This window comes from Lethenteron reissneri, chromosome 39 (assembly GCF_015708825.2).
Source record: "Lethenteron reissneri isolate LAM-NWPU_2019-01 chromosome 39, ASM1570882v1, whole genome shotgun sequence".
NCBI classification, from domain to species: Eukaryota; Metazoa; Chordata; class Hyperoartia; order Petromyzontiformes; family Petromyzontidae; genus Lethenteron; species Lethenteron reissneri.
The window spans coordinates 3,391,867-3,417,917 of record NC_083817.1 but is presented as its reverse complement, the minus strand read 5'-3'; the positions used below and the strand labels follow the sequence as shown (position 1 = coordinate 3,417,917).

Below are 26,051 nucleotides of genomic sequence, written 5' to 3'. Positions count from 1 at the left end.
TTCATCTTTACAGCAACCGAGCATTACGATGTCTCTCTCTCTCCCCTCTGCGTTTGGCTACCGTGCGACGGGCGTGTCCTCGCCGTCAGCCGGCGTGGCTGAAGAATAAACGAGTCGAACAGCTGATAAAACACGACGCTAATGAAAACAGTGCACACGAAGTGAGACGTCTCTCAAACCGAGGAGAGGGGTGCGGTGGTCCGCACGGATCGACAATTCACAGGGGCAAAGACCGTGACTCACTAACTCAGTAACTGCCAGGTTGCTTTTCGAACAGCATTTTCACAGATGGATATTTGTTTGCTGCGGTGCATGTCAGGGGGTGGAGGAGATGGCAGAATGGTTAGCGCACTACTGTGCTATCAATCAATCAAGCCTTTATTTCTACAGCACTACTTCGTGCAAAAGATGCAATTCAAAGTGCTGTACAAATAAAAGGAAACATTGTTAAATGACGAAAGCGCAAGACTAATAAAAGCAATTTCCATACAGAACAAAATTGCATTATAATGAATTGCTATCGAAGGCATATTAAAAAAATGACACTATGAAGAATTTAAGTAAAGGCAACTTTAAAATGTAAGTTTTTTAAGATTGAACTTGAAATTGCTTGATGATTGCGAAGTTGTCAGAGATCCCCTGGCAGGCTGCTCCACAGGCGCGGAGTGTCCACACTCAAGGCGCCGTCTCCCTTGTGACGACTAAAAGACCAGAACCAGAGGTTCTTAGGGATCTTGTTGGTTCATATATTAAAAGCATAGAAGACGTGTATGCTGGTGCCAAACCATTCAACGGTTTAAAAACCAATGAAATAACTTTCAAATTAATTCTATGACTGACTGGCAGCCAGTGTACAGTTCACGAAGGTTCGATCACGGCCAAAGCTAATAGGAATGAATGATATCCGAACCTCCCCTGTCGCATCCCAGCTCACTCACCAACCTGCCCCAACCAGCGTGAAGTGTGGTCAAACAACCCGCTATGACTGACTTATTGTGAGGAGGGCATCGACCAGCAGTGGATTGCCCCTTGCTGTGCCTTACCAGTCTCTGCTGACTCTGTCTTAACTCTATATTTCTCTTTGCTACTTGTGCACAGCAAAGTGCCCTTCTCTCGAACTCAGGTACTGTCCTTCCTTTTCCTTCAAAAATCTCTCGGATTCCCTTCGCCGCTATTCCACCACCACCAACAGCTGCATCGCCACACACAACTCCCCGGCATCCATCCACCACCCCCAGCCCATTTTACAAACTCAAGCTAATTTTTTGACTTTTCGTTTTGACGTTTCGATATCGGTCCGGTGGGAGGGGAGGGGGGGCTCTTTTCACACCTGCCACGTTGCACCGCCGCCGATCCACTCGCACCACGGCTCACGGCTTTGCAATTAAAAAGCCCCACGGTGGACGCAGGAGGGGCGAGGTGCTGTCAGGGACCCACCACAGGAGGGTCCCTCCTTGGCTCCCTGCGGTCGGACTGCCCCTGCTCTCCTCTCACTCCCAGCTCCTGTTGCGGATCTGCATGTCAGACTGGCGTGGTCCACCAACCCTCATTTCCCAATGCAATGGGATCACCAACTGAATATGTCCCCATTTTAAGCGTAGCTCAGGGCACTTAAAAGCCCGACGGAGGCTGATATTTATATTCTTAGGTTTTTTCGGTAAAGTCACATAGGTAAAAGTTTTACCTACGTGACTTTACCGAAAAAACCTAAGAATATCAATCCTTGCAGTCACGAAAGCTTCAAATCTAGAATAGGCTGATATTTGTTAACCACGTGTTTTTGTTGTTCTCTTGCTTCGTGGCAATCTAAGATTCTAGGGACCCCCCTGTGTTGGACATTCCCATCGGCCTCCCATCCCCTTGCAGCCGAAACCCATCGCCAACATCGCATGCCCTTGCTTCACCGTTCCATCTCATCGCCTCCAATTCGGTTAACTCGTTCATCCCTTTCGTAGCGCAACCTCCTCCTCCTCCTCACCAACACGAAATAAACTCTCGATCGGGATGTGCGAGTGCATTTCAAGTAAAGCGCGCGTGCGTGCTTGCGCGCGCGTGTGTGCGAGATTTCAAACAACCCGCGGCTTCAAAAAGATTTACAAATGAACAGCTGACGGCACAAAGAGGTGTAAGGGGAACTGTTATTTTATAGAGTCAATGAAAGCAAACCGAGCAAAAAGGCATTTTTTTTTATTTGGTCATAAAACCCTCCAGGGTTTTTTTGTTTGAAAATGCCAAGCGAGCTGTCTCTGCGTGTTCCTTTCTTTCACATTTAGAATGAGTAATCGCAGCACGTGTAAGGGTCTCCAATGTGTGGGGTTTTTTTTTCTTTTTCGGGGCGCCTGGGAGACCTCCCTTTTCAGCTCGCGTTGCGAAGTGTCGCCCATACCCGCACGGCCGCTTTTACAGCTGCGAGCGGTGAGGAACCTTCGTGAGGTCACGGCGCAGGGACACCCCGTGGAGTCCCACTTTGTGTAGAGGGGGTGGGTGATGAGCGGAGTGTCACAGGGACTGGTAGAGCTGCGGGGGGGGGGGGGTGCAGAGCGAGAACGTCGGCCGTGGTGAAGGAGAGCGACGGACGTTTGGACGATTCAGCCGCGGTGCTGCCGAGATGCTCGGCCCAAAGAACGCACCGCTGGACGCGCCGAGCCTGATGTCAGCCGACAACATCCCAGCGGTGGTCGGCTGACATGAGGCTCAGTGCGTTGGGCGTTGTCCGCGGAGAAGAACGCCGCACCGCATCGCTCGGTTTAAGGCAGCGGCTCTTAACCTTGAGTGCAGCCTTGCACCCCTTTGGTTCTCAATCGTAAAAAAATATATAAAATGTTAATACATACATAGGGTTTGATGAAACAACGTAAATTGTACTTGCGTGCCTGTGCTTAATTTGTGTTTCCGATGATTTACCTTCAAAAAAAACATCTGGCCACGTCTCGCACCCCCAGAAGGGGCATTTCGGCACCCCCAGTGGGTGCATGCACCCGAGGTTAAGAACCACTGGTTTAAGCAGAGAGAAGTTTGACTTTTATGTGAGATGTTTCACGTTAGAATACAGTGGGGGCCGAAGCAGTCAATTGCTGGAAAAGAGAAAAAATGATTTTAAAAAACCCATTTGTCATTCGTTGAGCCGTAACATCCGCTCGCAGATGCGCGTGGCGACCATGACTGGTCAAATGAGGCCAACAGCCCCACTCCCACGCCGTCTCATCACACAAACACACACGGACAGACAACGAGCCCACGGAGCTGTATCTCCATCCCTTAGTTGATGGCAATGCTCAGTTTTGTTAATTGTCGGTTATCGCTTGCGAGGAATGCGTAAACTTGAATGGCAGGAACAATGGGAAGACAAAAACAATCTATAGGTGGAAAAATGTAAGATTCTGCTAGGGGCATCATTAATGAGACACCGATACCAAGTATCAATTTGTAACCTGCAGAGCAAGGGATCGTAATTGTGTTAGATAATAGCCCGCTGAAGGAGATATCAAAGAACCGCTTCTGAAATTCCTTCAAGGGATTGTTTTTCTCATCTACACACTAGGGGGCACACTTTCCAAATGTTCCGCTACAAATCAATGCTTTGTTAGATCGCAGTCAAACCAACAAATATATTCCCAGAAATGTAAAAATTTAAAGATTTGAGACGTTTTTTGTACAGTAGTTGCAGTTAAGGAGACTTGCAAACCGCCAAATAAATGCATTTAGGATGCAGTGAATTTGTTTTAAGTTGAAATGATCTACCAGCAAAAATTGTATCCGAATCCATTCATAATCATGACACTACTATAATAACAACAGTGCGTAAAGCACAGCACACAAGACCAGAAACAGCAGGAGTGGACGTTCGAGCGAACCGATTGCGATTTGAAAACCGAATTCAAAAAAAAACATTCCAAACGATTCCTGAATAGAGACTGCAGTCATTTGTATTTGAACCAACCCAAGATCATTGTCAACGCGTGCGTTCACGACAACACCAACGCAACAAAAGTATGGGCCGTGACTCGCGCGCTCACGCGCACATCTCTGTTGTCACTGCAGAAACCGTACGCCTGCCAGATCCCGGGCTGCAGCAAGCGCTACACGGACCCCAGCTCCCTGCGCAAGCACGTCAAGGCGCACTCCGCCAAGGAGCATCACACTCACAAAAAGGTAGCGCCGCCACCATCGCCACCCGCCACGGCCACCGCCACCGTCGCACGTGCCCAGGGCAGTCTTCCGCCCTCTATACCGAGCACTCAACCTGCACTGCCCCCGTCCCTTGGTTTTACGTTCATAAGCATGTGCACGAAGCAAGAACGCGTTTACAGGCCACACCGTAAAGATAGGAATTTCAAATAAGCTACAACCGATGTCAGGTGCTTGGTGGCGGGGTGGGGGGGATATAGTCATATTATTACGTGGCCTAACCAAAAATATATATGTACTGTATTGTGAATCAGCCAGTCCCAGTGGTTTGTCTTCAACAAACGTTACTGCAAAACGCTGGTTCAGAGGACTCGTTGTTTTTTATAGAATTTGAAGTTAATATTTATATAGGAAATCAAACGGACTCTTGCCCATTAAATGTGCAGCAGCACTGGAAAGGGAGACGATAATATAATGTCATATCTAGAGACGAATGAAACAAAATGTCAAGGATGAATATTGATTAACCAGTTTAAAAATAAATGTAATCATACCCCCCCCCCCAAAAAATATAATGTCCCTTTTAAACTCATTCATGTGAATGCCCTATTTTTTAAGAGGACGTTAATTAATGATTGATCATTGATTATGATGATGAGTCAATCTTGCACCATATTGACTGGCTGTCAAAAACCTGCCATCAAACCGACTCACAGGAACATTATTTAATGTCCATTGTCACATTGTGCACAAAAGCTCCTTTGAGAGTAATACCTGGAGTCATTAATCTCCAAGTCCCACCGGCTACTGGATTAAACTTTATTTGAGGGATTAACCAATCCCATGTTTCCACTTATTTACTTCATGTAACTATAATTTGCTCAAGCAGCACACACAAAACACCATTTGGGAAAGTTTAAATAGCATTTACGGCACACTGTGGGCAAAGCTAAAACGAGTCTAATGATGAAATATTTCTCTTTCGGTTGAAATATTTTTCATATTTTCCTGGCTCTGGAATTCCAGCGCTGCCAGCCTTCAGTGCCACATGTCAAGCTAGACACAGACCCAGAAGCTGCTGCTCATGAGCAAATGCTTCCTGCTTACATCCGTAAATCCCCCTTCACTGCCTCAATCAAAACTGCTGGCTTGCTCGCCGCTGCTAGGGAAACGAGAGGGGATTTCAGTGAAATCTCCGTTAAAAAAAAGTCACTTAAAGTAATGCGAAAACCGTTCGTCGGCCAACACAACTACCCCATTTTCCTCTCCGATCAGTTTTTAGCTTGCACCGTCCTGTAGCTCGGCACGATGTCCGACGTTTCACTCCATACGTTGGGGAGCTCTTTCAGTCGCCTCTCTTTCCTGAACACGCTTTTTTCCCACAATCCTTAAGTTCGAGATCCTGAAGAAGCTCCCCACAGCACGTGGAGCGGAAAAACGTCGGACACCGTGGCAAACAACACCACCAGAAAAACACATCGGAGAGCTGTGCAGCACACAACCTCTGAAAACCTACGCGGTAGTGTTACCCCGTTTTGCGTAATTGCGATAGGCGCAGGTGCGTGCGCTTATTCACCCGTGAATGATACGATGCCCCCCCCCCCGCCCGCCCCCCTTCGCCGGTAACATCGCATCTCCATGGACAGCGAGAGCTCTCTGTGGACTAGGCTTTATTTAGTACGGACCTCGGTGCATTGACCACAGCGCGCACGTCTTTTGTTTCCAATACTGTAATTTCAACATGCTGCGTCACATGTACCGCGCTGCAACATTGCGGTACGGTCGGCGCCTCCCGAATGAAACCCTGTGAAATAGAATGCTCCCGCTACGTGATGGTGTCCGGGCTGGCTTGCAAAGATAAATATCCCCTCTTGTGTATGGGATTCTGCGAGAGAAAAAAACAAAAACACTCGTTCAGAACTCGGCCAAACCATCCGACGTAGAACCCTCATGCAGGAGACTACGGAGACTTTTGGTGAGGCTTTCACGGACAAATGAGGAGCATTGTTGCTCAGAGCGCATGGCTACTACGATGGGACCTTTCACACAGCGTCCACTCCATAATAGCAGCAGCATCAATTGGATTTTCAGAGCATATAATGCCACTGCACGTGGAGATACTGGACGGAAAGAGTGGAAATAACACACCATTCAAACAAGAAAATAGGTCCTCGTGTCGATGACGGAGCTAGGACAGGCCCAGGGACAGACTCTGCCCCACCGACAGAACCGCAATCAGCCTACGATCCACCGATCGCTTCAGAACTGGGCAATTAATCCAGGACTTGACCATAAAATCCATGACTCCACCTCCCCTCCCCTCCCTCCACTCACCGTTTCAACCGTTTCCCATCCCGCCCGGCTTGCAGCTGCGGTCTGTGCTGGGGGACGAGCAGGAGCCGCTGGGCGAGTGTCTGTCCGCGCAGGGGCTGCACCTGGGCATGGCGACATCGTCGGAGCGCTACGACGGAAGAGGGGTGGCACCGGGCGACTCGCACCACCTCAACCAGGGTGAGCGGAGTTGCACGCTGGGCAGCGAACTACTTTTTTATCTTTCTCGAATGTGGAACTTTTTTTATTTTATTCCCGTGCAGCTGTGTGCATACGAGGTTGGAGTTGCGTATCGTTTTGGAAGGGATATCATCTCTCGAACCGCTTTCGCACCGTACCTAGCCAACCGTGCTAATCGTAGGTGCGGGGAAAGGACAACAAACTAAACACAAAAATAAGTTCCAAAGAAATTAGTTTTCAATCTCGATTTAAAAGTGCATAGCCCCAGTGGCTTCTTTTAACACATTTCCCGTGATACGAGTAGAGCGTTTTAGATCATACCACGGGGGGGGGGGTTATATTGTTTTTATTTCATTAAGCATATATAGGGGTGTAATTGTTTTCACTCCTTAGTGCCAGTGCAATGGTTAGCGAACCGCATTACGAATCTGATGACCTGAGTTCGATACCTGGCCATGGAAATATCAGCGTTGAATGAGATCTGAACCGGTCCCGGATCCCCCAGCTCCCTTCACCATCCCCACACTGGCCAACACAACAACAACAACAACCGCCGTTCACCACGAAGTCACGGTGACGTCACCTACGGCACTCGTGCCATGCTAGGTGCACTTTGAAGCCACGTGAAGTGTCGAAGGCCCGCTGGCAGGAGGTCATGGAACAGACCCAGCAGGTGCCATGGGTTGACTGACTGAGATGACCAGTCACGTGTGGTCAAACAATCTTTACGACTGACACAGAAATGGATTGCTACGGGGATGTAAAGTACACACGCCTGTTTGTGTGCCATTCGTACGGCGAATAATGTTCTGGGAATTTGATAGGACGAAGAAATATGTACGTACACGCCAATCCAGTGCCCCCCACGTGAGTGCTTAAAGTTAATTGGTCATACTTCACCACGCTGGCGAGTGCAGGTTGAAGGCTGGGAGCATAGATGTTGAGGCACAGTACAATATTACTGTGTGCTAAAGAGTTCTCATTGAGTCCTACACCATTTGAATGGGTATATCAAATATTAACCTTTCATACCTGAGTCTTTCGAAGAAAAAAAACAAAAATAACAACCTGAGCTCTAAACATAACCCTGGCACATCGTAATCTGCACTCAATTATTTCAAAATGGGGCGAGCCGTTAATTGCGCGATTATACCCAATTAGGTCTCAACGGAACAATTTACACACCTCGATCATTAGCGAAATAGGCTTCATTTGTCCGTTTGTTATAATAAATAAAAAAAACACGTGACCGATATTGTTGCAGCTCTTAAAGCGGTCAAAATAAATGTATAATCCAAGGTAGGAGGTGCCATTATGGTATCAGCCGTGAGGAGGGCAGCAGGGAGTATTGGTGATTTCCCAAATGTCCATGGTGATTTCCAAAACGTTTAAGGTTTTTCATCGGAGTCTGTGATGATTACCGATCAATCAGCTGAGGCCCGGCTGGTGATAAATAACCCTCTTTGTTGCGTTTGTGTTCTACTGACATGAATGTGGGCTTTGACTTCACCACACTGGCCAAAAAATAAACACAAACAGTAAATTATAAAATACGCTCGCAGCACATGCGGTTACAATAACAAAAGGAGGAACCATATCGTAAAACAAACCATGACAATTCTCGTTGTGATACGGTTAGCGGCAGATACATTAATCATCAAGCAAAAACAGAGCTACATTTTAAAAGAAAAATCTGGCTCCTGATGAACTGCACTGGCACTGAAACCGAAGGCCATGGTGGCAGATTTACTGCCTGGCCTCAACCACCACAGACATTGAACTCATAACCTCATGAGCTGACAGGCAATTTATAAATAGTATTTGCCCTAGGCTGCGATTCTACCAATTTCCACTCAATTATTTGCAGGTGCTACAAATGCAAAAGGCATTTTTGCAGAGAGAACGAATTCGATTCGACCATAAAATATAGACACAGATGCCTACGTACAAAATATTATTTTTTCTACGCTAGCATCTAACAAAAAAAGCCAGGAAAGAGGTTGACCGTGCAAAAAAGAGGTGATTGGGTGCGAATGCGTGCCTAAAGGGAGATATTCTTTCAGATGTCTGCGTCAAAAGGGAGACATTTCAGACAAAGGCTGCAAGGCAGAATTATTCTAAACGGTTCAGATGTCCACATGGCAGTTGCCGCGGCTGCCCCCTCAACCCCCTCCCACATTTTATTCATCTAGATCCGCACTCACTCCCAAAACTGCCCTCCCAAAAAAACTGCGTGTGAAACTGTAACCCTTTTGCAAATCGAGACTTATTTGTAATTATAAACATATCATTTCAGCCATTCTCAATCCGCCAACAGATGAAGGAAAGTCTCCCCCACACCATGTCGGTCATGGGTATCTCTTTTTTAACTATACTTTACCATGCTGGTTAGTTTGAGTTATTGAAAGAGTGAGGTGGGGGGGGGAGGTATGGCCAGACCGGTTCTCATATCATTTGCCATGGCTGAAGATTCGAACTCAGGTCGCCGGGTTTGAAAGCACAATACGCCAGATGCAGATACAGAAACGTAGCTCGCCATCGCCTCCCCTCGGGTTCGGCAGTTGCAGCGTACTACCCATTGCACCTCTGCTTGTACCCGGACGCGGCGTATAACCTGTGTCATGGAGAGTTAGCGGTGGTCTTCACTCTGCCATCGGAATTATGTCACAATGTCGTCACCAGCCGTGGCCCATCATTGGGGATGAGCGCTGCCCAATAGCCGTTGAAAGGTGGTGACATTATTTGAGCTGTAAAATATGAGTATTGCTCACATTAAAAAGGAACACTTCCAACAAGAGGGTTGTGGAATTACGAGGAGGAATGGGAAGGGAAGAGGCCAGATGGGCAGCAAGGCGAGATGGATGGGGGGCGAATTAGCAGAGCTGTTAAAAATGCGGCGCATGTGGTTAGAAACTTGAAAGTTAACCCAACCCAGATTCGCGTGGGAGAAATTGATCCCGTTCAACATGCGGACGACGAAGACGACGCAGCGAAATGTGCCCGTGCCTCTACGCGCGCTCGGTAATATCCTGGTTTTAAAGTAACGTCAGCATGTTGCCAATTGCGTTGCTTTGCAATTTTATTTTTTTAAATCATGTTGTGTTGCATTTGCCCTTCCCCAGAGGTGTGCCTGTAACATCTATCTTTGTTTTGTTTAAGTTTATAAAGATGTTTTTTGTGTGTGTTATGTACAGTATCTCTTCTGCGCTCTCACCACGGTACGCTCCACTGTCTCCCCACTGGGAAATCACGAGTGCTCTGTTGTGTTTGAGTACGCCGTATACATCTTTTTTTCTTTTTTTGTAACCGCAAGGACTGGGGGCATTAAAAATATAGAACATGTGTAGGTTGTGTCTCCCAAAAATGCGGTGTTTTTTTTTTTACATGTAATGCACAAATGACAAGATGAATTGCAGCCCATCATTCCGCGGGTCAGAGGGCACGATAGCAAAGTCATGCTCTAAATAACACAGACGTCTTTACAGCCAGAACAATTGCCGTCAGCCTCGAGCTAACAAACGTTTCAAATCAGTCTTCTTTTCTCGTCGAGAAAGTAAAACGTTGCATGCCAAGAGCATTTAATCAGTTTGCTCTCAAATGTAGCGTTTAAATATCATTTATACGACTTAACGAATGTATCATGGATGGGTTGGGTCAACGGAGAGCTGACGTCAAGACAAATGTGAGTCCATCACGCGTCTGGCTGGCTGGCTTGGCTGAGTGGCTGGTAAATTGTCAAGGCTAGCAATATTAATGGCCGTGTTAATCATCACCCGTGTCAGTGGCCCGAGCAAGCAGTGTGGGCCAGTCTTGTTGTTTAAGACTTCGATTACAGTGACGTTGATTACTGCGATCGGGCTTGAAACGAATTCTCGACCGCACGGAAAGCGAAACGGATGAGAGGCGGGTGCGAGGAGGAGGAGGAGACCAATGCAGTGTATCAGCCACCTATCACTCATTACACGAAGCATTGAATATCTGATGTTCTACACCAGGGGTCGGGAACCTTTTTGACTGGGAGAGCCATAAAAGCCAAATATTTCTAAATATATTTCATTGAGAGCCATATAGTATTTTTAACGTATAATAAATTAAATGTCTTACTTTTAATGCGACTTCTGGTGCTGCATGGTTTTGCTGATGGCCTTGTAGTCTGGTTCATACGTGGTGAGGTTGAGCTTCATGCAGGCGTGACCCGTGAAATTTATCTTCAAAACTAATTTCTGTTTACTTTAAAATGACACGGTATTATTAAGTAATATCACAAGTATTTTAAAATTAGTTCCAAACTGATTTTTTATTTTTTATTTTTTTAAATTATTGTTTCAACTCAAAATTGTCTGGGAGCCATATGCCGTCACTGGAAGAGCCATATATGGCTCGCGAGCCATAGGTTCCCGACCACTGTTCTACACAATCATTATCAAGAGCCTTGGTGCCTTCCAATGCAATGCAGCTCTCCAATAAATCATCGGCATTTCTAAATTCATAAAAACTTGGCTGTGTCGGCGTTCTCTGGTCGGACACTGGTCGTGAGACAAGGCCATGAAGGATGGCTGTCTCTGGCGTAGGCCAATCAGTTGCAAAGACAATGACATATATTATACTAGCTTTACTACCTGGATTCACCACGCCCGGCCGCCTTTGTCTCCCCAGTGGCGATATTGACACACCACACCACTTACTCGTTTGATGCTGAGTCGACCTAGGGGAGGCCCAGGACCGGTTCAAATAATCGATAATCGTCACCGGTGGTGGCCGTGAGCAGGAATCGAACTCGGGTCGCCGGGTTCGTAGCGCAGCGCGCTAACCGCTACGCTACAACGCGTGACGCTTCCACACGCTCGGGTCACGTGACAGATGTGACGTCACAGCCTGGATCAATGTGCCTCAAGCAATCATTATAATGGGTACGTCCCAATAATCCTACGCATGCTTTAATTCGGCTGTTATTGCATTTACTGTGTATATGAACACGGTATGTGTGTGAGTGTGTGCAATACGGTATACGTGTGTGTGTGCAATAAAAGCAGGAATATCAATGAAAAGTAACAATTGGAACTAACACTAATAAGTATCTGCCTGGATGTTGCAATGTCATAACGTCCCACATGTTGTTTTTCGTTCCTGGAAGGCAAAGTGCATTCACGTCTGGAATTAATCTCGTGACTACCCTATTTCCAACAACAGCAGCATGGTTGGCCTACATGAATCAACAAACATTGTTTCAAAGCACACGAAAAAACACTTGAAGCCATCAGCGCGACGCGTCATACGATATCATCCGTGGCACCGCAAAAGCCAAGACACTTGCCGAATTCACGAATTTATCGTTGCAACAAAAAAACCCCTCCCCAAGTTGATCTCCACTCCGCGGCCGTGCTGGGGGAGAGCAGCAGCATTGGGTTGGGCACATTGGGGTGCACATGGGTGGTTGGGTACACTGCGGTGCACGTGGGTGGTTGGGTACACTGTGGTGCACGTGAGTGGTTGGGTACACTGTGGTGCACGTGAGTGGTTGGGTACACTGCGGTGCACGTGGGTGGTTGGGTACACTGCGGTGCACGTGGGTGGTTGGGTACACTGTGGTGCACGTGAGTGGTTGGGTACACTGCGGTGCACGTGAGTGGTTGGGTACACTGCGGTGCAGGTGGGTGGTTGGGTACACTGCGGTGCACGTGGGTGGTTGGGTACACTGTGGTGCACGTGGGTGGTTGGGTACACTGCGGTGCACGTGGGTGGTTGGGTACACTGCGGTGCACGTGGGTGGTTGGGTACACTGTGGTGCACGTGGGTGGTTGGATACACTGCGGTGCACGTGAGTGGTTGGGTACACTGCGGTGCACGTGAGTGGTTGGGTACACTGTGGTGCACGTGGGTGGTTGGGTACACTGTGGTGCACGTGGGTGGTTGGGTACACTGTGGTGCACGTGGGTGGTTGGGTACACTGTGGTGCACGTGAGTGGTTGGGCACACTGCGGTGCACGTGCGTGGTTGGGTACACTGTGGTGCACGTGGGTGGTTGGGTACACTGTGGTGCACGTGGGTGGTTGGGTACACTGTGGTGCACGTGCGTGGTTGGGTACACTGTGGTGCACGTGAGTGGTTGGGCACACTGCGGTGCACGTGGGTGGTTGGGTACACTGTGGTGCACGTGGGTGGTTGGGTACACTGTGGTGCACGTGGGTGGTTGGGTACACTGCGGTGCACGTGCGTGGTTGGGTACACTGTGGTGCACGTGAGTGGTTGGGCACACTGCGGTGCACGTGCGTGGTTGGGTACACTGTGGTGCACGTGGGTGGTTGGGTACACTGTGGTGCACGTGGGTGGTTGGGTACACTGTGGTGCACGTGAGTGGTTGGGCACACTGCGGTGCACGTGCGTGGTTGGGTACACTGTGGTGCACGTGAGTGGTTGGGCACACTGTGGTGCACGTGGGTGGTTGGGTACACTGTGGTGCACGTGGGTGGTTGGGTACACTGTGGTGCACGTGGGTGGTTGGGTACACTGCGGTGCACGTGCGTGGTTGGGTACACTGTGGTGCACGTGAGTGGTTGGGCACACTGTGGTGCACGTGGGTGGTTGGGTACACTGTGGTGCACGTGCGTGGTTGGGTACACTGTGGTGCACGTGAGTGGTTGGGCACACTGTGGTGCACGTGGGTGGTTGGGTACACTGTGGTGCACGTGGGTGGTTGGGTACACTGTGGTGCACGTGGGTGGTTGGGTACACTGCGGTGCACGTGAGTGGTTGGGTACACTGCAGTGCACGTGGGTGGTTGGGTACACTGCGGTGCACGTGGGTGGTTGGGTACACTGTGGTGCACGTGGGTGGTTGGGCACATTGCGGTGCACGTGGGTGGTTGGGTACACTGCGGTGCACGTGGGTGGTTGGATGCACTGTGGTGCACGTGGGTGGTTGGGTACACTGCGGTGCACGTGGGTGGTTGGGTACACTGTGGTGCACGTGGGTGGTTGGGTACACTGTGGTGCACGTGAGTGGTTGGGTACACTGTGGTGCACGTGAGTGGTTGGGTACACTGTGGTGCACGTGGGTGGTTGGGTACACTGCGGTGCACGTGGGTGGTTGGGTACACTGTGGTGCACGTGGGTGGTTGGGTACACTGTGGTGCACGTGAGTGGTTGGGTACACTGTGGTGCACGTGAGTGGTTGGGTACACTGCGGTGCACGTGGGTGGTTGGGTACACTGCGGTGCACGTGGGTGGTTGGGCACGCTGTGGTGCACGTGGGTGGTTGGGTACACTGCGGTGCACGTGGGTGGTTGGGTACACTGTGGTGCACGTGAGTGGTTGGGTACACTGTGGTGCACGTGGGTGGTTGGGCACACTGCGGTGCACGTGGGTGGTTGGCCACACTGCGGTGCACGTGGGTGGTTGGGCACATTGCGGTGCACGTGTGTGCGTGCGTTCTCCACCGCTTTCAGATGCGCTTCTGCGGCCGTCTGGAACGTTCTTCCTTCCGATATTAGGAAGCCACTGGAGCTGTGCACTTTTAAATCACTCAGATTGAGAACCCATGTGTTTAGAACAACTTTTTGTATTTAGTGTTGTTCTCCTTCTCGCCGCACCTCCGATTAGCGCGGTCGGTTACGTACGGTGCGAAATAAGTTCAACATACGGTCCATACAAGGGCGTACGCATTGTTCGAGCCACGGCTTGCTGATCCTTTGTGTGTGTGTGATGGCGTTGGGCAGAGAAATAATTTACAACAAAAGCCCCCCGCCAGCATTCCCATTCGCCACGACACGCGCCGTGCTCACTGCCTCCACGTCGTCGCGAAAGAATGGTTGGGCGATGACGAGTGGTGGGTGTTGTGGTGGGGGCGGGGAATTAATTGCAGTCTTGCCGGGTTCACTCGCCGATGATCACCTCTGGTGGTTGAATGCAGCCGAATCCACCGTTTTATTCGGAGTCACGTAAAAGCCAATTCAATCACGAACTGCTAAGTTTAAAGGGTGGCCTTGTTGTAAAATGACACATTTTATACCGGTTTCGTGCCGTTTATTTATCTAGGAGGGCATCACTGACTCTCATGACCCTTTTTCAGGAGGGTCCTGCACTTGGGATATTAGTCCTATTCCATTGTAATGAGCGTTTGGCTTTACGTGGGAATACAACTGTGATACCGTACCAAATATCCATGCATAATACCGTCCGGGGGCGGGGTTGTGGGGAGGGAGACACACTGAGGTCCACACAGATGGGTTCATGAATTGCTATGCAGTACTGCCATCTCCCTCTAGAGCTCCCTCTAGTGGAGGCCCTTCCACCAGCAGTGGCTTGAGCAAGCAATTGCAGGGCTGCACCTTTACCCATTGCCCTGCGCGTTCTCTGACCGCTTCGTTTCCCAGGAATGTTTGTGTCCAACATGAGCTCGGCGGTCACGGTCACAGGGCGTGCATTCCGGGACACAGCCTCCAGCAGCAGTGCAGCAGCAACAGCAGCACCACCACATGCAGCAGCAGCAGCACCCGCAGGTGTCGGCACTGCACCCTCGAGATGAGCGGAGAGACAGGTGAGGGACTGCGGGAGGGAATGTTCGGCATCATCGGAATCTTTATTTAGACTGGAGGAATCCGGATGAGCTATGAAGCAGCTACGAAACAGATGGTCCGGTATGGGCGGATCAGCAAGTCGCAACGCCAAATATTAATGTCCAGCAGCACATTATGATATTGATTAGATTGAAAAAAATATTCTTTCGAATTTATTTGTGTTTAGTTTTGTTGTCCTTCCCCCGCACCTCCGATTAGCACGGTCGGCTACGTACGGCGCGAAAGAAGTTCAACATACAGTACATATACAACACGTGCCTCGATGTTTGAACACGCCTTGAGACATTAGTGGAAGGCGCCATACAAATAAATGTGTATTATTATTATTATTGCCAAGAGGCCATGCAGGCCAGACCCAGCGTGGGCCGCGAGGGCAAGTGAGCCAGTCAATGACCCAATAATGAGACATTTGTTTTAGCAGAGGTCATTATAAATAAAAACTAAAATAGGATTTGGATAGCATCACAAGGCAACTGAATCTCAAGGTGCTGCGTGGTATAGTGGGACGTGTTTCATGGGGGGGGGGGGGGGGGTGAAATGGAGAAATATGTTTTTTTAAATAAATATATTGCTTTAGATGAAGGAGAAATGTCTTGACATTGGAATTGAGTCTCCAGTAGTGTCACTGGAAGTCCCTGCATTGCTAAATCATGCTGTAGATACCCCATACACAGAGCAATTAAAGTGAAAGGTTGTCACTTTAACATGCGTCCATGAATGTTGAACGCAGTAAATTGAGCGACATCACGTGCATCCGTTTTCCCAAATGTCGCATGCTTACACCGCCTTTCTCCGTGCCACTCTGCCGCCAGGTTTGCCCCACCCACGCCGTCTCCCCACCACATCAGCCCTGGTCGGGTACCAGCCGCTCCCCCGCAGATGCACCGGCGAACGCCCCATCAGGGCTTGCAGCCTCAGCAGCAACAGCATCAGCACCAGCCCCTGCAGCACCACCAGCACCACCAGCAACAGCACCACCACCAGCCAGCAGCAGCAGCCTCATCACCTGCCGCCCCTCGGTTCGCCCGACTTTACGGGCATCTCGGCTGCAGGCCACACTCACAAGGGCTACGCCAACACAACGCCTCCGTGCCATCCACCCAGCACCTCCTCACCGGTCACGTCCCACTTGCACGGTGCGCCACGAGCGCTCGCTCGCTCTCTGGCTCGCTCGCTCGCTCCGTGCGCTCTCTCTCTCTCTCTGGCTCACTCGCTCTGCTCTCTCTTTCTAGCTCACTCGCCCCGCGCTCTCTCTCTCTGGCTCACTCGCTCTGCTCTCTCTCTCTCTCTGGCTCACTCGCTCACTCCGCACTCTCTCTCTCTCTCTCTGGCTCACTCGCTCTACTCTGCTCTCTCTCTCTGGCTCACTCTGTTCTGCTCTCTCTTTCTGGCTCACTCGCTCCGCTCTCTCTCTCTCTCTCTGGCGCGCTCGTTCAACGATTTCAAGCGCTGCCGTCGAGAGGATGGCGTGGAGTAGGGGTGGGGTGCTGATAATTAAATAATAAACAAACTTGTTATGAGGGGACCGAGGCCACCACTATTACCACCACCAGAGCATGGCGGCCAAACACGCAAAAGATATTGACAAGTGTAATTGTGATCAAACTAAACAGTTTTGGGCAACACGTTTTTGTTTGTTTGTTATCTTTGTTGCCTAGCACTGGGACCTGATGGCCAGACGAATCATTCTGCGAGACCGAGTCCTCAACGTGTGTGGAGGAGTCAATCAATCTTTATTTTTAAACCCTTTATATTAAGTTCGCTTGCTTGCTTGCTTGCGTGATTGCGTGCTTGCTTGCTTGCTTACGACCGTGCAAGCCTTTCGGTCGTTTTTAACCCACTTCCCGTGATCCAATCGAGCTGACATTTTCCACACAGACTCGTTGTGCGTGACAATAAATTTTCGTGAAATTTTTTTTCCTAAATTTTACACTGTTTAGGGAAAAAATGTTAATATTTAATTACCAATTGCTTAATGCTGGCAGACAATTATCTGACCCATAGGTGGCAGCCATCTCAAGCCAGAGGACGAGAGGACTCTAGCCGCCACGCATATAAAGGATTTAGAGTGAAAAACTTTGTTTTTACGGGTTAATTTTTTACGTTTCAATATCGCCCTCCGTAAAGTGGGCGTGAGTACACATTGCAGCGGGAACGGTACCGGTAGGGCACGGAGCAACAGGAATAACAAACGAAACCATCACGACCCCAGCGCCTAACAACGACCGGGCAGAGCAAAATTGCAACAGCGAGCTGAACGAATAGCATAAGAAAAGTAAGTGGTAGATAAAATAAACAATAAGTTAAGGCAACAGGGGTTGGTTGTTTTCCTCCTTCTCACAAGGAATCATTGAGTCAAGTTCATGGAAACAGTCACCATGGGAGCGGAGATAGTAAAGCGATAGGGAGGTAACAAGCGAAGCTATCCACTCGTCTTGTCACGGTGGACAAAAAGTAAAAAAAATCGTCGAGCGCCGTTCTCGCTGCCAACCCTTGGCACTGTCACGTCACTCGATTGAAACAACGACGAGCAATGACGATCGCTGAGATGACACCCTTGGACTTGTGCCCCGACTTCCATTAAAGCAGATCGCCGCCCCCAAGTCTTTGAAGCGTGATGTGATTCCCGGCCGAACGTTTCCTGCCCCGGCGCGTCACTCCCCTAACCCATCACCATTGCTCATCCCCAGCGCCCGAGTAGCGTCATCCGTAATCTGCGCGGGGCACTTCCCCGTGTCTCGCTCGCACGCTGCAGACGACGACGACGAGCCTGTAGCTGCGTTAAATAAATAACGTCCGATTTCAGCGAAAATTATTGCCAGGAGGGGCGTGATCATTTAACTTGCAGATTATTTCTAGACACGGGTGTTTATATATTACGTGATATACATTTTTTTTAATAGCATGTCTTCAAGCCAGGATCCTTGATGTGGACGTCTTTTGCTATCGCCTCGGGCCACTCTGGAGAGCGTTGGCGCTCACATGTGAACAACGTCAAGAAATATTGGCAAGCGGAGTTAATAAAATAATGAAAACAGGTTCCGTCAAGCTTGCAGGCGAAATGTATTTCGGCTGAGCGATAATATCTCGAGTCATGGGTCATGCACAATAAGTTGATCAGTCAGCTCTGACAGCTCGAGCAAACTTTAAAAAGTTTTCTCTCTGCCACGACCAAAAGAACGTGGCTGGATTTGTGTATCTGTGTGATTAAGACATAATTAAATTCCTGCACACTGCCCGGGACTTAAAGCCCACAGCAATTGCTTCATCGCTGACGTCAGTCAAGTCTGCAGTCGAAATATAATCTTTTAAAAAGCGTTTTAAAGGGCGCGCATGCGATTCGTGCCATTAACGATTCCAAGTGTCCCTGTGACAGCATTCCTGCGTGCGATCCGAGATGCCCTTGGCATGTTCCACGTTTAACTGCCAGATTTGTTGTTGTTGCTGCTACTGCTGTTAAACGATGAAACACAATCGGCTTCACGTGGGACAATAAAAGTCGTAGCAGCACCTGTGATTCGCGCTCATTTACGAGCACGGGTATTCCACGGAGGAGGCGCATATATTTTTTTAGACAGTCGTCACTGTGTGGGCCAGTACTCGGCGGGTTCAGTAATAGCAGAAGTTGAGCGCCGCATTATCGTCGCATCGCTCTCATGTTCGGTCGTCAAGTCTCCAATTAGGTCAGGATGAGTTTAGATAAATTACCCGACACACGGGGGGGGGGGGGGGCGACAGCCAATTCGGTTGAAGGGATGTGTATGTATGTTGAACTTATTTCGCACCGTACGTAGCCAGCCATGCTAATCGGAGGTGCGGGGGGACGGAGAACAAACTAAACGCAAAAATCAGTTCTCAAGAAATGCATTTTTAATCGAGAGAAATTAGTTTTTAATCGAGGCTGTGTGTCATGCTTAACACTGCAATGGATACCGCCCATCGATATTTGACATACAACATCTTCTTACAGCGGTTAGGACAATTCGCTGTTGTAAAGACGGCCTCCTCATGCCGCCTTTGTCAAGAAGGTCGTGGAATGTGATGGCAGTGGCTTCTTGGTCAACATTTGCACCACGGGACGATGCACATGCAGCCCACGTGGCTTCTCTAGAGAAGTCATCTGGTGGCGCGCAGCACTGGTGCATCATCATTATCACCATCGTCGTAACAATGGATCACAATTCAGCATCACTGCCCGTTGCCTTCAGCTTACAATATTCATCCCACCTGCGTGCATCAATTGAGACTGGGAAAAAACCCACGGCACGGTTTGTTGCTTCCCCAACCTGGAGCTCTGAGAATCTACGGACCTTTGTCCCTGGCCGATATTTTTTAATCCTTTATATTAAGTTCACTTGCTTGCTTGCTTACGACCGTGCAAATCTTTCGGTCGTTTTTTAACCCACTTCCCGTGATCCAATCGAGCTGACATTTTGCACACAGACTCGATGTGCGTGACAATTAATTTTCGTGAAAAAAATGTTCCCAACTTTTATACTGTTTAGGGAAAAAAAATTACCAATTGCTTAATGGTGGCAGACAATCATCTGACCCATAGGTGGCAGCCATCTCGAGCGAGGACGAGAGGACTCTAGCCGCCCCGATGCCACGCATATAAAGGATTTATAGTGAAAAACTTTGTTTTTACGGGTTAATTTTTTGCCTCAAACGTGTCCGTATTGTTGCAATGGTTGGAGCCGAGTGTGTGTGCCCGTGACCCCCGGTATAAAATACACATATATATATCTCGCTCTCTCTTCTTTGCTGCTGTTGTCTCCGTCCAGGTTACGGAGGCAACATCTACTCGATGTCGTCCACGCACGGCCTCGCCGAGTCGTTCCAGCGCGTGAGCCCGTGCAGCCTCTCCTACGACGAGCTGCCACCCGGTGGCCTCGCGGGAGAGTTCGATGTCTTCCAGCGAACCCTGTCGGCCCACGCAGGTGACCCAGCTCGTGGCCCCGCGTGGAACTTCGAATTGTCTCGCGGGAATCCACGCTCAGTTTGGGCACCATTTCTCCTGAATAGTGTTCTGGCTAAGTTGTTAATGTCATCTACATCAGCATCAGCATCTACATCAGCATTGTAATCAGCAACAGCAGCCTGATTATTATTTTTCTACCCATTGCTGGGTAGAGACCTCCCCAGAACCAATGACGAAAACCTTGTACTGGTAGGAACCGCCAGGTTACACCAGCCCACAGGGGATTATTGTGTCCGTCCGTCGTGCATCCAAAAATGGAAGGTGTGGGGCTGGGTGGATAGGGGAGGGAGGGGCTGGGTGGGGAGGGAGGGGCTGGGTGAGGAGGGGAGGGTGGGGAGGGGCTGGGTGGGGAGGGAGGGGCTGGGTGGGGAGGGGAGGGTGGGGAGGGGCTGGGTGGGGAGGGTGGGGCTGGATGGGGGTGTGAGGGGTGGGGTTGGGTGGGGAGGGGCTGGTCACCCCGTGTTGCCCTTATAAAACTCAACGTTTAACCTTCTCACGCCGGCTTGTGCCCGCCCTCACAGTCGGGCATATTTGCGGAATACACCACGCCGCCGTTGACCCTGGCCATTGACCGAGCAACCTAACGTTCCTACCAGCTCCCTCTGCAGGAATGTGTTTAATTTTGGGCTCTGAAATCTTAAATCTTGACTTAAAGCTTTTGTGACTGCAGGAATTCATATTCTTTTGGGTCTTTCGGTAACGTCACGTAGATGGTTCAAAGAAAACAAAACGTCGTAGTCTTATTTTATTTTCTTTGAACCATCTACGTGACTTCACTCTGAAATCTTCGTTGCGGATTCACATCAATTTTGGAGGGCCCCAGTGACGAGCTTTCATTGCTTTGCGCGGCACTCTCAGCAGTATGTCCTCCTTCCTTTATATCGACTTTTGTTTTCTGTGGGAGGTCGTTCAATCTCCTCTGCTGTCCTTAGGTCTGGAACTGATTCCCCCCATCCATCCGTGCTGTCGACTCCCTGCTTAAGTCGAGGTTCATGACATTCCCGTTTACTTTGGCTCACTGCTGACTGCCTCTCTCCATAAAATAAATATTCCCACCGTTTCTGTGCAGCGTCTTGGGCTGCCCATCGCATGTTCGGTGCTACACGAACCCACGTTTTATTGTATCGTGATCGTATCGCTCGCAACAAACTATCAGGCTGACATTCCTCGGCTGTGGCGTTATCAGGTATCGGCCGCAAAAAAGCAAAAATCGTGCACGAACGGAACGTATCAAAGATCTGCGCAGCTCAAAACCGAAATATTCCCACTCGCGGGGTAATTCTGAGAATAACAAAACCGTGAGCTAATAACCAATTACAGTGCCACTCCGAGAACCACCAAATCCACGCACGCCGTGAGAAAACTAATGCGGTCGCTGTGCGCGAGCCGGCTGGCCCCTGGCCTGCGCACACACACACACGCACACACACACGCGCACACACACACGCACACACGCACGCACACGCGCACACACACGCGCACACACGCACACACACACGCACACACGCACGCACACACACACGCACACACACGCACACACACGCACGCACACACGCACAGACAAACACACACACACACGCACACACACACGCGCACACACACACACGCACACGCGCACACACACACACACGCACACACACACGCGCACACACAAACACGCACACACGCACACACACGCACACACGCACGAGCCGCCGGTGCCAGCACGGCCGCCCTTTGCTGGGCTCGTCCCAGCTGCAGTCGGGGCTCGGGGCAAGTGGGAAACCTGGCACGGTGCCGGCCATAATGCAGCGCAGCGAGTCCGACACGAACAATCCCTCCTCGCTCCACGGGTGCTGCTAGCCCAGTATGTAGGTGGGAGGGGGTGGAGGAGGGGGTGGAGGAGGGGGTGGCAGAGGAGTAGGGGGGGGGGTAAGGGGAGGGGAAGAGGGGGGTGGGAGGGGGAGGGAGCCGTCCAAGACAATAAACGTGGTGAATGGGAATCGCTTTAAAGGGTTCCCCGGCCGCCCGAGTGGATCTCGCTCAGCGCGCGCGGCCCGGAACAAGTTAACGCGACGACAGAAGGGAGGAGGAGTGAGAAGTGATCATCCGCATTTGCTCGCAGCCGAGGCTTCGCGCTCGCCGAACGGGCCTCACCTGCGAGGAGGCGGGGGGGGGTTTGAACTCACCTTGTTCTCATTACATCCCGTCGGGGGGGCTCCGGTCGGAGCGAAACACGGAGCCCCGTTCACGTGCATCCTTTTAGCGGCTACTTCCGCCGTTTGCGGGGTACCAGCCAGGGCCCCGAGCAAGACATCTGTTCGTCGGCGAGCGGGAGCCAAAAAGGGTCGATCAGATGCAGATCCGACGGTCAATAAAGCGCAGCTTGAACGCCGCCGTAAATTGCCACGGTGCGAAATTTCGTCTGCTGCCGCGGTGCGATTTTGTGCAAGCGCTGCAGTTGAGCTTAATGGGGCAGCGGTAACCTGTAACCGATTTCAGGGCCCTCTCCCCACTTTGACATTTCCAATGCCTTTCTGAATCCTGGCCTCTAAGATTAAGGGCGGAAATGTATTGCAATTTTTTTTACAGATCCTCTATGATTAGAGGCAGCCTCGGACCATGTTGATGAACTGGAGAAGTCATCAACTTTAAATATAGCCCTGCCTATTACGAATAACACGCTAAAATACACACACCATCAACATGCTCGTCGAGTAGCCATGTCGCGGTTCCACGTACGTGGACGCGTGGTTTGCATGAACATTGCACACTGCTGGGTCATGTGATGAAACGTGTAAAGTTACCCGAGCGATCCCCCGATAACCGCGCGCTCTGTATTCGTGCGTTGTGCATTCTGCAGGCTACGATCTCTCCTCTGGCATGGCAGGGGTCTTCGCCGAATCGGTGAGGTCAGGCGGGATGGAAGAAATGTCGAGCTTCCTGCACATCACCGCCATGGATCGCTGTCCCAGCCAGATGTCCTCCATCTACACAGAGGGCTGATGTCCTCCATCTGCGCTAATCCGCAGAGAGGAGACCACACCGCATTTGTCGCCGTCGCTGCGCCAGAAGAAAACAACCGCTTGGGCCAAGAAGACCCGCCATGCCCACGCGCCCCCCAAAGTTAAACCAAAGATTGCGTAGGAACGCACACACGCACACACGCACGTACGCACACACACATGCGCACACACGAAGGAAACATCATATCAGTAGAGAACGTGGACGGGACTTCACTATGAATTCCGACTGCGCGAGTGAGTTCTGTGAGTCAGCAGCCTGACTGGACGAGGGTGATGGGTAAGCCAGGGCACACAAAAAATATATATTGTGGCGCTCACTGAGATGTGGGCACGGACACATTGGAGACGTCCGTGTCCTAATGCGACAGACCTTCAAGGGGTCCGACGTGCACCACAATTCCCAGGCACGTTTTTTTTGCAATGTGTCTCTCTGGTCTCCCTACATTTATAAATATATTTTAAAAACCAATAATGTATAACTCACAATTTATGTGTTCCTGGACAATGCTATTGGACGATACAACACTTCTCTATGGCTCCCCAGTCGCCCCAACATTCAACAAAATAAAAGTAACGTAGAGGTCTCGGTCGGACAACTCTAAAATGCCTTCTGTAGTATTGAGCTCCCGGAGAGCACAAATATATATATATACACACAGAGGTTCTGTTGGCGTCTTCAGCCAGACGCGCAGTGGGTGGATTAGGTGAGGATTGCAGCGCGCCCTACGATCTCCGGCGGCGGTTGTTCCTCTTGCAGCAAGTCTGGCGCGGACAACTTCCCGCTACAATGCTCGACCCATCCTGGGCGACGTGGGCGCACTCCGGCCGAACGGTTTGACTCCAATCCCGCGGCCCGAAAAACCATAGTGGCAGAGGTGGGGGCGGTGAGATGTGGCGGCGGTGGGAGCTGAGCGGTCGGTGGTGAGCAGTGAGAAGTGAGCGGTAAGAGATGGGGAAGGGGTGGTGAGTGGTGAGCAGTGAGAGGTGGGTGGTGAGAGATGGGGGGGGGCGGTGAGGCAGTGAACGGGACATCTCATCTAGGACGTGTGGTTTATTACAGAATTTGACAGATGGACAGAGAGGTCCTTCCACACCGAGAGCTGGGAATAACAAGCTCAGATCACGGCCGCTACCCCGAGGGCTGACCACAGGTGCCGTGCCGAGACAACACCCCCCATCACCCCCCATCACCCCCCCCCCACCCCACCAACCCCCTCTTTAGAACTGCCTCAACACGGGGCAGTGGGAATCGATGCACGCAATCGGCCCGCTGGGAGAGAGAGAGAGGGCGGCACCAGGCGATTTTTCTCAGATGGTTTCAATTGTTCACCACTTGTGTATTCAATTAAAGCTCATCCACTCTTGCCAGATCTTAATAAATGCACGAAGAGAACTCAATATTGCATTATGTATATTATACGCTTTTGAGGTTTTTGATGTAGATTGCGTAATGGTGCCTTAATTGCACTATACATTTCAGAATCAACATTGCAGTGTATAAATTATTATTATTATTTTAAACGTTTAGATGAATTCAAAACACAATTTATTGTAATGGCGACTTTTAAGCTGTCTTGCCAATGTAACTAAATGAAGCAATATACGTTGAGGCCTGGCGCGCACGTTAATCACATGATAGGGTGACATTTGGTAGACCCAATTTAAATGGCATAGAAGCCCTATTATTACGGACTCCAATCCCACTCACAACAAGGCTTTTTTATGCTTTGTAACGGTGGTCAAACACTGTTAAATAAGGGTTCTCTGTATGGAAACACCGCCCAAGAAGCACAGTAATGATGGTAATACTAGCAATATTACAGGCTTTAGTCAACTACGTACTGTGCGAAAGATCTTCAACATATGTACGTACAAGCCACTGCTGGTTAGAGACCTCCGCAGGCTGCCTCAGTCACGGGGATGTTTTGATTACGCTTCCCCACGCCGGTCAGTACAAAGGGCCGGCGAAGGGTTAAAGCCCAGGACCCGTCGAGATTTAGTGGTGGCCGTGATTCGAACGCCACGTGCCCGGTTCGTTGAGCGAGGCGCCAACCGCTGCACCGCCACTCCTCCCAGTAGCAAAGGTAATCGATGCCACGTAACAAACAAAAAAAATCACCCTTAAACGATACACAAACCTCGCACGGTACGACCCTAACTAAAGCACAGGCTGCACATTTCAGCCGAGTAAGGTGGGTTGCCACTGAACTTGTTACGAAGAAACGTCAAAGTGCCTTTTCTGGTGTAATGGATATTTGGCGGTGTTCGTCTGAGTCAAAGGCGATTGTGGAACTCTGACATTCCTATTTAAAGCTTTCGTGACTGCAGGGATTCATCTTCTTGGTTCTTTCGGTAAAGTCACGTAGAATGAAAATAATAAAATAATAAAAATAAAACATAATAAAATAATTCTCACGACCTGAGGACGGCTGCTTGTGTTGTGGCCGAAACGTCGTGAGAATTATTTTATGATGTTTTATTTTTATTATTTTATTATTTCCATTCTACGTGACTTTACCGAAAGAACTAAGAAGATCTGACATTCCTATTGCGGGAACGGTCTGATCTCCCTCGCAAAACCACTGCAAACTGGTACCTATGTTATCCGCCTGGATGGCATGGCAGGCCGAGTTGAAGGCTGACCAGGATCTAAACTCACGACCCTGATGGGTGCCACCGTGCCAGTTTCCGGAAGGAAAAAAAACGGTCTTTGTCTGAAATAGCGTAATGCATCAATCAGATCAAATAAATGCAGCTTCCTTCATGGTTATGTGAGCGCTGATGTGAAACCTTTCCGGGGTAGGCTCTAACAAGAACAATATATTCATATTTTAAAGTATGTATATTTAAT

The 26,051-nt window shown here is 49.9% G+C and overlaps 1 protein-coding gene and 1 long non-coding RNA gene across 2 annotated transcripts in view; one reads left to right on the top strand and one right to left on the bottom strand.

Annotated features, from left to right (window-relative positions):
• Positions 1–25,618, top strand: part of LOC133351936 (zinc finger protein GLIS3-like) — a 76,186-nt gene extending 50,568 nt beyond the window's left edge. Inside the window, 8 exon segments of the mRNA XM_061567557.1 lie at positions 4,042–4,152; positions 6,498–6,639; positions 15,011–15,051; positions 15,053–15,174; positions 16,027–16,201; positions 16,203–16,350; positions 19,999–20,154; positions 23,038–25,618. Coding sequence (XP_061423541.1) covers positions 4,042–4,152; positions 6,498–6,639; positions 15,011–15,051; positions 15,053–15,174; positions 16,027–16,201; positions 16,203–16,350; positions 19,999–20,154; positions 23,038–23,180 — 1,038 coding nt within the window. The 3' untranslated portion in view covers positions 23,181–25,618.
• On the bottom strand, positions 2,293–23,104 carry LOC133351937 (uncharacterized). Its single transcript, XR_009756238.1, has 3 exons — positions 22,982–23,104; positions 22,364–22,491; positions 2,293–2,517 (listed from the first exon to the last, which is right to left on the bottom strand). It is a non-coding gene; the product is annotated as an uncharacterized LOC133351937 (long non-coding RNA).
• Positions 25,619–26,051: the final 433 nt, after the last annotated feature.